General features: G+C 44.2%; 1 protein-coding gene across 1 annotated transcript; it reads right to left on the bottom strand.

Annotated features, from left to right (window-relative positions):
- Positions 1 to 277: 277 nt before the first annotated feature.
- On the bottom strand, positions 278 to 1,189 carry LOC134910816 (taste receptor type 2 member 43-like). The gene has a single exon (XM_063919200.1). It carries the CDS (start codon positions 1,187 to 1,189, stop codon positions 278 to 280), a length of 912 nt encoding a protein of 303 aa, XP_063775270.1.
- Between the last annotated feature and the right edge of the window lie 11,622 nt (positions 1,190 to 12,811).

The following is a 12,811-nucleotide window of genomic DNA, read 5'->3' as shown; positions in this document are numbered from 1 at the left end:
ACACAGATCCGGCCGAGATTGATTGTTAAAAAAAACGGCAGTGTTTTGCTAATCACTGCCGTAAAATTAGGTAAAAAAAACCGAATGACATCGACATCGGAAGAAAAGAAAAACCCGAATACGACAGCTTAGTAAATCCATCGTAATAAATTCAAAAAGTTGCAGTTTTACACTGTCGATGTCATTCGTGATTGAACTTTGACCTATTTTCGGAAATTACGAATGTTAGTAAATGTACCCCTTTGAGTGAATTTCTCAGCCAGACCTCTGGAGTTGGTTAAGAGTGTTTCCTATTGAACAAGCAGCTGATTCCATGATGGATAATCCCAGAGAACCGAGTCCTTAGCTTGATGGTTACATAGATCATATAAATAGAATTTAGAGTTGGAAAAGCATTAAAAATAAAATCAAATCCTAAAATGTCAATTGAGGTTTGATAAAGGCCTAAAGTTAAAATGGCGATTAAAAATAAAACATAACTAAAGGATGAAAAAGTTAAAAACCTTATGGTCTTGTAATAGGTGTCCAGATGGCCAGTTACAGTTCTATCATGTCTCATTCCATACATGTGGTGACACAGAGAGATGATAAGTAGAAAGGATGAAATGAAAAATATGAGAAATGGCACAATGTTACCCAATAAAAAAATATAAAGTCGTAATTCATCGTTTCCCTGCTTAAATTCTTCATTTGTTGAATTCTTAGGAAATTCAAAGCTAGTTGGCATATAAAATAGTGAATTATAACAAATGGAACCCAGAAAACAAGCAATAATCAGATGGGCGACCCTCTGTAATATGATTATCTTCATGCGTAGAAAGAAGTCATTGTGGAAGTTGGAGATTTTCAAGCAGTAGACAACAGAGAGAAGGGTTGATAACAAGATGCCGGTATAGAAAAATATATTCCAAATATTTTCAACAATTATGTAAAATATGATAGGTACATTTATCAAGAGAACCTGAGAAAAGAAATCAAACAGGCTGGCGGATAGACAGAACATTCTTGCGATTCCGAGGGAGGTGAGAATCTGGTCAGTGGCAGTAATTGGGCTTCGTTTCATCCAGTCAGTGATGTTCACAGCAACAATAAATCCATTTACCATTAGCCCTGTTAAAAAGCTGATTCCTACTGCAACAGTAAGGCTTAGACGTTGTATATTATAGTCTTCCTCCATAGAACTGTTCATGTCTTCAGTGATAGAAACGATCTGTCCAAAAGGAAGGTAGAATAGGTAATTGCTGAGTTACAGGATGGTCTCTTTATAGCACTGTGTGATGCAAATGTTAATGGAAAGCACTGCAGCTGTTCCTGATTATACAAATAAGGACGCCAATGTGCAAATTGTGTACTAAAAACACAGAATGAAGACTGTGCTATACAGGGTTGTATATTGTACACTTGGGGAGTCATACCAAATTGATCGCTCGCTAGCTATTTTTTGCAGCGCTGCGATCAGTTAGTCGCCGCCTACAGGGGAGTGTATGTTCGCTTTGCAAGAGTGCGATCGCATGTGCAGCCGAGCGCTACAAAAAAGTTTTGCGCAGTTTCTGAGTAGCACAGAACTTACTCAGCCGCTGCGATCACTTCGGCCTGTTCTTGGACGGAATTGGCGTCAGACACCCGCCCTGCAAACGCTTGGACACGCCTGCATTTTTCCAACCACTCACTGAAAACGGTCAGTTGACACCCACAAACGCCTTCTTCCTGTCAATCTCCTTGCGATCGGCTGTGCGAATGGATTCTTCGTAAAATCCATCGCTCAGCAATGATCTGCTTTGTAACCATACAACGCGCATGCACATTGCGGTGCATACGCATGCGCAGTTCTGACCTGATCGCAGCACAGCAAAAAATCCTAGCGTGCGATCAGTTCGTAATGAGCCCCTAAGTACCAGATGAGTGATGTTAGTTAATTATAAGAAATTTATTACGCATATAGATGTATTTATAAACTATTTGGATAAACAGGCAAAAAAGGTAATAAAAGCAAACCACACATAATCAAATGAATAAGATTAAATCAGAAGCCATGTAGTTTGTTATTGAAACCTGAATGTAACTTGGATGTGTATCAAAATCCACCTGTTATTAAAGTCCTAATTTAAAATCTTAACATAGAGTTTGAGGTGGCAGAGGATTATTGTGCTGTATAGAAAAATGATACTTAACATTTCAATGATGTGTAAACCAATCCTATTTGGATCTTAGCGCCCTATCCAATCCCGCGTCCGGGTCACATGCCCCCCTAGCCCCCCTAGTTATGACGTCATCGCGCACCGCACAGCAAAGGTTCTCTCCACAAAGGAAAACTAGACGCTATGCATCTAGTTCCCTTCGTGGAGAGGACCTTTGCTGTGTGGTGTGCGATGACGTTAACGCGCACCGCACATCATTACAGAAAAGGTCCTCTCCACGAAGGGAAACTAGATGCGTAGCGTCTAGTTTCCCTTCACAGCGGGCAGCTCACGAAGGGAAACTAGACGCGTAGCATCTAGTTTCCCTTCACAGCGGGCAGCGGGACAGCGGGCAGTGGCAGCGGGTGGCACAGCAGCAGCGGATCTTGCCGTGGTGCGGCGCCCTCCGGAAAGGCGGCACCCCGGGCAAAAGTCTTGCTTGCCCGTGGCAAGATCCGCTACTGGCCTTAATCTATAATGCTGGGACTGCTCATTTTCACCACTGTGACAGCTACAGATGATTTATATATATATATATATATATATATATGTGTATGTGGCTGTGTACATATATACACACACACGTATGTGTATATATATATATATATATATATATATATATATACACACATACCATGTGTGTATTACTGGGGTCTGCTGGTCTGACGGATATCTGTTTTGAATTTAGTTGTTTGTTTCTTACTTGTTTTATTTATTTTTTTCTTTTTCTATTTAATTTTATTATTTGTATATATATATAGTCCAATGTGGTGTCCGGCACTCAGAAGAAGAAAAAGTGAAATGCTGCGGTGCCCTCCTCATGAGAGAGAACTTCCCATAATACTGTAGGCTGGAATAGGCGGCACTCAGCAGACTGATGTGAAGAATAATTCCTTTATTGGCAACGGGCCGACATGTTTCGGAGAATCCTCTCCGTCCTCTGGCCCTGAGGACGGAGAGGATTCTCCGAAACATGTCGGCCCGTTGCCAATAAAGGAATTATTCTTCACATCAGTCTGCTGAGTGCCACCTATTCCAGCCTACTATATATATATATATATATATATATATATATTGTCAAAGTCGAAAAATATTGTAATGCATATACCCTGTATATGCACTTGCCCCCATGCACTCAGTCTGCCGTGCGTGCGCATATCCGCAATTTGCGTAAAGTAGTTTCCCACGGCCATGCACCTTAGCGCGTGGTATGCGCATTTACGGTAGAGTTTGTGAGTGCGTAGAGGGTTATTAGCACATTACATATTTAACCAAAATAGTGCATTTTGTACCCATAGCTCCCCTGCACCACATCAGCGAGTATTAATAGTTTAAACAGTTCCAGGACTAAGGGATTCGCCTTTGCATGATAGGAAGGGTCAGATAAAGGTTGGAAGGTGATGTCTAGTATCCAGCTGTAGGGTAGTTTAAGAGTAACATTCCGATGTTGGTTAGAGAAAGATCGCATGTTCCAGCGTATAGTTATGTGCAAAAGTAGAATATAGATATTAACTGTATTTACTGTATATTATGTATGCGGCGGGAATCCAGTGAATACCACCCACCAGAGCAGTTGGGGAAAGACATCGCCCATCTTTTCAAATCAACCTATGACCTCTCCTGTAATGAAAAGACACATCTCTGTGTCCAATGGACAATGCGATTACATTGACCATTGTATTGTGTATGTAAGTTGTGTATAAAAAGCCCATTGTTGCCTGGCTGGTCAGAAGACTCTGAACGCTATCTATGTGACGAGCGGAGGACCGGCCGGGTTGCGCTTGCGAACATTCTCACGTATGTACATTCTCTGTAGCCATTATTCTGTTTAGATTTATCTTGTTAGCCTGTAGTGTATAATTTGTACTGTTTTACCTTTTGGAATAATCCATGGTGGCCTTGGAACCCTGTGGTTTCAACTACAAATCGGTGTTGTGTCTTCACTTTCCTGCAAGGGTTTTAAAGTATATTTACACTCAGCGTGGCGTGGGTACGCCAAATACATACCACGTGCGGGACTCTGTACGCAAATAGCGTACAAAGTGCGTAGCACGTATGTTCGGTTTTACCGTGGAGCCATAGCGGCTCCACGGTAAAAGTGTATTTAGAGGTATAGCTTTACGGTCTAAGATAATATCGCCATTATCAATTGGGAGCTTGTCCGGTTCTTCCTCATACCCGCAGCCTAGCAGGTTTACGCAGACTTTATCTATCAGTAAAGGGCGGAAAGGTATCCCCGTAAACCTTCTCTTGGTCGGTGGATACACTAGTGCTGATTAGATAAGCATCTGCCCTGCATGGTTTGTAGGGAGGCTGGAGGGATCCATAAGGTAAGAACGCAAAGCTAGTTTTAAAGTCTGTAAATTTCTGTCTGGTGTCAAATGCGCACACAACACACGCATACACCTGTATTTTGTACTTTGCATATCTGCTCGCATAGATTCATTTTGACCTGTACTGAGAAAATTTGTTGCTATTTAGTTAAAATATAGAGTTAATATTTAAGGAAGTAAGTGTAAGACGCACACGCAGCCTGGCCTAGTTGTAAAGGTTTATACAGTAGAAACTGTGTGGTGTGTTAAGTGAGCGATTATAGTTAAATATCGCATACATTTATAGAAGTGTGGGATTTGTAGTACTGCGGACGTACGGCCTTTGTACACGTGTCTCGGACAAAGTACGGGACTACGTACGCAACGTAAAGGTATACACACGTGGCGTGTTCACGCAACGTGCGTAAAAGTACGACCGCTAAGTACAAATCACGCAATAGCATTGTTTTAGTTTAGGCGCGAGAAGGTAGCCACGCGATAATAGCACAAATTGATCAATTTCCAATATTTAGTATAAAAACCTTTTTTACTGTATTACCTCTGGAATTAAAGCAGTTTTATCTGAATGAAAGTTAATTTTCTGTGCAGAAAAACCAAAGTGTATATGAGTGAACGAGCGTGAGTGTGCAAACAATAAAGGTTTTGTGGACCCAAGGAATTTGGGATCCCGTAGGAGACCACACCAGGTGAGTGGACACTTGGTGGCGTGAGAGTGGCTTGCTCACGTTAACATTGATTAAAGTACAAAGGAGCAAAGTAGTAGATATTGCAGACCAAAGGTCAGCGAAGGTATAGAGTACCGCAGACCAAAGGTCAGCGAGGTTTTTGTTTAGAGAGCGCAGCCCAGGTGGTTGGCGTAGAACCCATATAGGCCCGTTCAGATACGCTCCGGCTGAGGTTTCGCAGCCTGAAAAACGATTCCATTGGTCGTACGGCGGATAAGTAACAGTTACCTATATGCTGTGCGATTGGACCGCGCGTTCGTGGGTGCAATACTTAGCTCAACGTGATACCCTTTTACGAGTTTTGCGTAAAATTGCGGGATCATAAGCGCTAGGTGTAGCACACGCAACGTGATTTGTGTAACATTTTATTTGTTTTAAGGGAGTTTTCGCTGGTCACTCAGGAAATCTCCAACGACCAATATTTACTGGGAAGGGTAAGTCACTCCCATATACTTTCAGTAAATAGAGGTTACACAGGGGCCCTAGGTTGGGTACGTACCGGCGCTGACAACAGTGTTTAGGTGTGTTGGCCAATGTGGGCGTGAGTGGGTGAGAGCACTCGTTGAACTTTCACCGTTGCCTTATTATTGAGTATTTTGTTTTTTTTGTAGGAATTAGCTGAGAAGGCAATACCTGCAAAAGATGGGGGCCAGTTGCTCAAGTAAAGGACGATCAACCAGGGTTCAGGTTGATATTCCGCGACCCAAGGGGTCGGCGTGGTACATAATGTGTGAGAAATATGGATCACACGCAGAGGTTTTATGCAATGAATGGGAACGTAAGACTGCGGAAGATAGGGAACCATTCCCTAAGGTAGGCAGTTTTAATCCAGAGGTGTTGCAGAATTTAAGGACTAGGATATGTCTGTTAAGATCCCGAAAAAAAAGGATCAGACACTCAAACTGTTTAAATTTATGGCAACAAGAGGGTGATATGCAGAGGGAACTAGCTCACGCAGCCGGTTCCAACCCTAGCAGGAAACTGATTGCAACTGCACCACCACCACCGTATATTACGGGGCAGAAAGTGGCTACTGACAATGGCATACTAATATATGATAAGAGTGAACTTGATAAATGTATTAATGCTAACCCGTGCAAGTTGTATCCCATCTTAAACTTCCCTCAGGACTGCGACCAAGAAGATGAGCCCAGCACGATATCGGCACTCTCTCTAGCAGCCACCATACAAGACACACAAGTGGGCACGGCCCAACCAGTAAGAACAGTAGCAAAGGCCCCCAGCGGAGGGACAGGTGAGGTCGTGTCCACAGGTAAGTACGGTACAGTACATTATGCAGAGACAATTGCACCTCACATTGTAGAAGCAACTCAGAATGATGTAATTGAACTAAATCCTGTCAGGGTGATCGCAGTCCCCAATGGGAAGACTGACGCTCAGGGAGTCACTCCCGTCAGGAACATTGCTATGCATTGTCCTTGGTCCCGGACAGAATTGAGAACAATTATGTCTGAATTTCCCGATCCCAGAAAGGATCTAGCCGCATGTCAGAGGTTTATCAGAGAATTAGGTAACGCCACCGAACCCACAAACAAAGATTGGCGGACAGTGCTACGGGCATGTTTGCCCTCCAATATTGACCCTGTGAAATTCATTGCTGATTGTAAATTAGACGCAGAAGTACCTCTCACTGATGAGTACACTCAGGAGAATGTACGACAGATCAATCTGCAGTTAGGAGTATATTTCCCTACTGTTGTCAAGTGGAATAAAATCTTTTCCATAAGACAAAAAGAAGGTGAAACTGCTTCTGAATATTTCCATCGAGCACTGCAGGAAATGGCTAGATACACTGGGGTCGAGGACATTAAGGAAAATGTACATCATAGAGAGGTAGCTGTGTCCGTATTAATGGACCGTTTAAAAGAAACGTTGAGAACAAGGGTACAAACCACTCAACCTAACTGGAGAGGTATCTCGGTGGCTGCATTAAGAGAGTCCGCTATCGAGCACGATCGGATCATCATTAAGCACAGGGAGTCACAGGGGGATAAGCTGATGACAGTAAGTATAAAAGACCTGACAACGAAGCCACATCAGCCAAAACCCCAGACCCCTGATGGTAAGTCGTATGTAGTAAAATGTTATAAATTGCCAGAGGGAAGGACATTATGCACGGAACTGTAATTATAAAGGCACACATAACGTATATCGACCCCCTAAACCAGAACATGACTCACAGCATAACACACGTAATTGGGATCAGGGACTGCACAGGAGGAATTATGAGCCACACGCAGAGGAAACAAGGAGGTACCCACCTAGGAGGGACTGGCAGACCTCTGGAAATTCTCAGCTACCCCCCTCACATATTGTAGCTGCCAGCGCACTGCGGGAGGGTCACAACATACAATAGGGGTTAGGCCACACCTGTAGTTTGCAGCCAGTGAAGTTGATTGCTAGCCTTGGAAATGAACCCGAGGTTACAGTTGATGTAGCTGGTAGATCACTACCTTTCCTTGTAGATACAGGGGCGGCCAGGTCAGTGTTAAATTCAACGGTAGGTATGAAAACCACGGGTAAAACAATTTCAGCAATGGGGGTAACAGGAGTAGTGCAACACTACCCTTTAAGTAGACCAGCGGAGATTACGATAGGGCCTTTGCAGACCAAGCACTCCTTTTTGCTAGCTGCATCGGCTCCAACTAATCTACTTGGGAGAGATTTATTGTGTAAGATGAGGTGTGTCATATATTGTACTCCTGAGGGTGTCTTCTTAGATATACCTGAGAATCATGTTCAGGAAGTGCAGTATATGTTAGACACCCCACAAAGGTTAATGTCACACTCTGCTGTTATAGACAGGTGTCCATCCAAGGTAGAGGAAATGATCTCCCAGATACCGGAATCCCTCTGGACCAAAGATGGACAAGACACTGGATTGATGGCAAATGTAGCTCCTGTAGTTGTGCAAGTAAAATATGGTAGGATAGCTCCAAAAATCCCACAGTATCCTCTGAAGCCAGAGGTGGAATTAGGAGTGTACCCAGTCATAGAGCGCTTGCTACAACAGGGCATCCTAGTTAGGACGTCCAGCACTGCCAATAGTCCCATCTTCCCTGTGAAAAAGAGTGGGGGGAGGGGTTACAGGCTAGTGCAGGATCTAAGGGGGATAAACAAGATAGTTGAGAGCCAATTCCCCGTAGTGCCAAATCCAGCTGTCATCCTCATGCAAATTCCCCCTACTGCGAAATTTTTCACTGTCATTGACCTCTGTTCTGCTTTCTTTTCGGTCCCTCTGCACCATGACAGCCAATATTTGTTTGCATTTACATACAGGGGAGTACAGTACACCTGGACTCGCCTACCCCAAGGTTTCATTGACAGCCCAAGTATTTTCTCCCAGGCTTTGCATGACTGTTTACAATCCTTTCAACCTGAGAGCGGATCAGTATTAATACAGTATGTAGATGACTTACTGCCGTGTTCAGATTCACTCGAGTCGTCCTTGAAAGACATGAAACAGCTTCTGTTTCACCTTTCTAATACGGGACACAAGGTTTCAAAGGATAAGTTACAGCTGTGCCAGACCAAGGTAAAATATTTGGGACATTGCTTGACACAAGGACTTAGACACCTCACCGCTGATAGGATACAAGTGATTCGCGACATGACTCTGCCACAAACCCAGCAGCAGATCCGCACTTTCCTCGGAATGTGTGGGTACTGCCGAAACTGGATCCCAGGGTTCTCCATACTGGCTTTACCTTTGCAGGAAATGGTCTCCTCGAACAAACCAGATCGAATCTCTCACACAGATGAGTCCGAACTGGCATTTGAGAGACTTAAACAATGTCTATCACAGGCACCTGCATTAGGCATGCCAGATTATGGGAAACCTTTTGAGTTGTATGGTACGGAAAGTGCTGGGTGTGCGGCAGGTGTCCTAACCCAGAGACATGGTGATGCCAGCAGGCTGGTAGCTTACTACAGTGCACAGTTGGACACCGTAGCACGGTCTCTCCCCACATGCTTGCGAAGTGTTGCAGCGATAGCTTTGCTAGTGAGTAAAAGCGAAGACGTAGTGTTGGGACACAACCTGACCATCCATACACCTCATGCAGTGTCAGCCTTACTGAACTCTGCCCGAACCAGACATGTCCCATCAGCACGGTTTACAAGGTGGGAATTAGCACTAATGGCCCCTGTAAACATCACCATAAAGAGATGCAGCGCACTAAATCCTGCAACTTATCTCCCAGGTGTGCCTGGACAGGCACAAAGGGTGGAGGATGAGAGTGATGGTGAAGGAGGATTTAGTACAGACACTGACACACATGATTGTATGGAATATCTGAACCAAACTTTCACTGCAAGACCCGACATTAGGGACAACCCACTGGAAGGCGTAGATTTTACTTTTTACACTGACGGTAGTTGCCACAGACAGACGGACTCGGGAGACTTGTGTACTGGATACGCAGTCGTAGATGACAAAGGTATCATAGAAGCTGTACCCCTGGGCCCACCGCACTCAGCACAAGTTGCTGAGCTGGTCACCCTAACCAGAGCGTGTGAATTGGCTAAGGTTAAGTCAGCCAATATATATACAGATTCTAGGTATGCCTTTGGAGTAGTGCATGATTTCGGGGCCCTATGGCGCCTCAGAAATTTCATGACGGCAGCTGGCACACCTGTAGCACATGCATCCCATATAAGAAGGCTTCTAACAGCGATACAGGAACCTGACAGAGTGGCTGTTATCAAGTGCAAAGCCAAGACCACAGTCAAGACCCAGTCAAGACCCAGTGTCACTTGGTAACAGCCGGGCAGACGAAGCTGCTAAATCAGCAGCCAGCACCCCCATACAGACAGATATCACACAACTGATGGTATTCAATACCGTCAACACACAAAAATTAAGTGAAATGCAAAATTTGTGTTCTCCACAGGAAAAGGCAGTCTGGAGGTCAAAAGGATATGGCCAGGAGTCCTCAGGACTCTGGACAGATGGACAGGGTAAGCCAGTAGCCCCCAGAGCATATCTTCCAAGCTTAGCTGAGGCGGCACACGGTCTGACTCATCTGGGCAAAGAGGGTATGTGTAAGCTGGTGAGAGCCTACTGGTGTGCGCCAGGATTCTCTTCTCATGCGGGTAAGAGAGCAATGACATGTCTTATCTGCTTGAGGAAGAATATTGGTAAGTCAATACCAACAGAACCATCCCATATCCCGCCAACAGATGGCCCTTTTCAGGTAATACAAATTGATTTCATACATTTGCCACCCTGCAGAAATTTAAAATAGGTGTTAGTTTGTATTGACGTGTTTTAAAATTGGGTAGAAGCATTCCCCGCTGCCACAAATACTGCTACATTTACTGCAAAGAAAATAGTGCAGGAATTTGTGTGCAGATATGGTATCCCTAGGATAATTGAAAGCGATAGGGGTACCCATTTTACAGGTGAAGTCTTTCAGGTTATGTGCAAACTGATGGGAATTAATAGTAAGCTGCATACTCCGTACCGCCCACAGGCAAGTGCGAAAGTGGAAAGAGTAAACAGCACTATTAAGAACAAGTTGAGCAAAGTGATGGCTGAAACTGGATTGTTGTGGCCAGAAGCTTTGCCACTTGTATTGTACAGCATCAGAACCACTCCCAGGTCCCCCCTTAACCTATCACCCTTTGAGATTCTTTTTGGTCGACAACCCCATGTAATGATTGACCCCCAGGATGATTTGAAATGCAATAATGAGGTGACTGTAAAATATATGGTTAAGATGAGCCAGCAGTTGAGGAATCAAAACAGAAATCTAAAGCTTGTGATTCCTGACCTACCAAACAGTAATTGTCATGACATTGAACCTGGGGATTATGTAATGATTCAAAATTTTCTACGCTCAGGTTGCCTCATTGACAGGTGGGAAGGACCGTACCAAGTCTTACTAACCAGCATGACAGCATTAAAGGTTGCCGAGAGAGAGACTTGGGTCCACTCATCCCACTGAAAGAAGGTCGCTGACCCAGAGAGAGCCCGTGACAAAGAGCAAAGTGTAGAGGAAATCGTACCACTGGAGTGCCTGTTCCGGGAAGGTTGAGAGGCAGGACTGTTGTCACGGCACCTGAGCACAGAGAACTACAAGACCAAAGGCGGTTGTCGCACCAAATTTCTTTTTCCTTTTTATTATTTTCTCCATCTCCCATTACCTTTTTTTCCCCCTTCCTTGCTCCTTTTTCTCTCCCCTTAACAAGATGGACTTACCCCAAGAGACTGCAGTTTTCCTGTTGACCCTGTTGTTGACCAGAGCAGTCTGTTTCGGTGAGAGTACCAGAGAGGTCGAGAAAGGATCTGGAATGGGTTCTGATGGCAAGGACGGATTTGTAGAATTCCAAGAACAACACATCCACCGAGCAAAGGCGAGTATCCAAAAACGATCTAGTAGTCAAGAAACTAGGAGGCACTGTGAAGGGTTATTGGCTGAGGAAAATTGTATTTGTAGAAACTGTGAAAACATAGTGGAGGACGGGTGCATCCAGAGATGTCAGTCCAACCTTAATATCAACATGGACCATCATCCATTGAGTGATTATCACTCATTAGTGGGTAAGGTTTTAAACCAAACCGAATGCTGGGTGTGCTCACAGGTACCTCAAGGTCAGAGGAAGTCAGGACTAGTACCGTATCCTTTAACAATAGATGAGGTATTTGAATTACGGGGTGGGAGACCGGTGGACAAGAAATTTAATATTTCTAGGCCCCCTAGTTTGAAGCTCCACCAATACCATGTGGATAGATCCTTAGTATGTTTCAACATTTCCAATTCCCGAAAGCCGTGAAATTGGGAAGTGACATGGAATAACCAAACCATGGCATTTCCACACAGAGCCGACAGAATGCACGTAGACTCTGAACTTATACGCCAAATAGCCGACGGTGGAAGGTATTTTCGGTATAGATATACTCTAGGAAGTAGGACCATGCGGGTTGTAGAAGTATCACCAGGGTACTGTGCGCATATCATACAGCCTGATACGTTTACTGAACAGATGAGAGAGTTAGGGATAGGATTTTTCACTTGGAAGGTTTGCAATATGGTAATGTCATATTCTGTCCCATATGTTCTCCCCGATGATGCATATTTCATATGTGGGAGGAAGGCGTATAAGTGGCTTGCCCCAAACTCAGAGGGATTGTGTTACATTGGAAGAGTGTTGCCAGAAGTTATGTCCATAACCCATAATAAGATGAAAGACATTCACCGCAATGCTCAAGCTCCTTACACTCATACTCACTACGAACACATCGTTAAGAAACACCTTATAGATAGGACAGAGCACGCAGCTTCTGATTTGATCCACGAATCCACCGGGATTCAATTCCTACTCGCATTAGACATCACCCATACCACCAGAGGAATTATAAATTATAGGTACATACACGTGCTAGCGAACCTAATAGATAATATCACCGAGATGTATGATGACACCTTCAGGTATACAGGGAGGGAGTTGCAAGCTTACAAAACGGAACTGATCCAGCACAGGATGGTTCTCAATTATATCACAGCAGTGACAGGCGGGTACTGTGTCACTTTGGCAACTCAGTATGGTGTGA

The sequence above is a fragment of the Pseudophryne corroboree genome, chromosome 4 (assembly GCF_028390025.1).
Source record: "Pseudophryne corroboree isolate aPseCor3 chromosome 4, aPseCor3.hap2, whole genome shotgun sequence".
Taxonomy (NCBI): domain Eukaryota; kingdom Metazoa; phylum Chordata; class Amphibia; order Anura; family Myobatrachidae; genus Pseudophryne; species Pseudophryne corroboree.
The sequence above is the reverse complement of the archived record's forward strand: the minus strand, read 5'-3'. Positions and strand labels throughout refer to the sequence as shown.

What these genes read in the sequence shown, in the direction of transcription:
- LOC134910816 (XM_063919200.1), bottom strand. Translation starts at nt 1,189, where the DNA reads ATGAACAGTTCTATGGAGGAAGACTATAATATACAACGTCTAAGCCTT.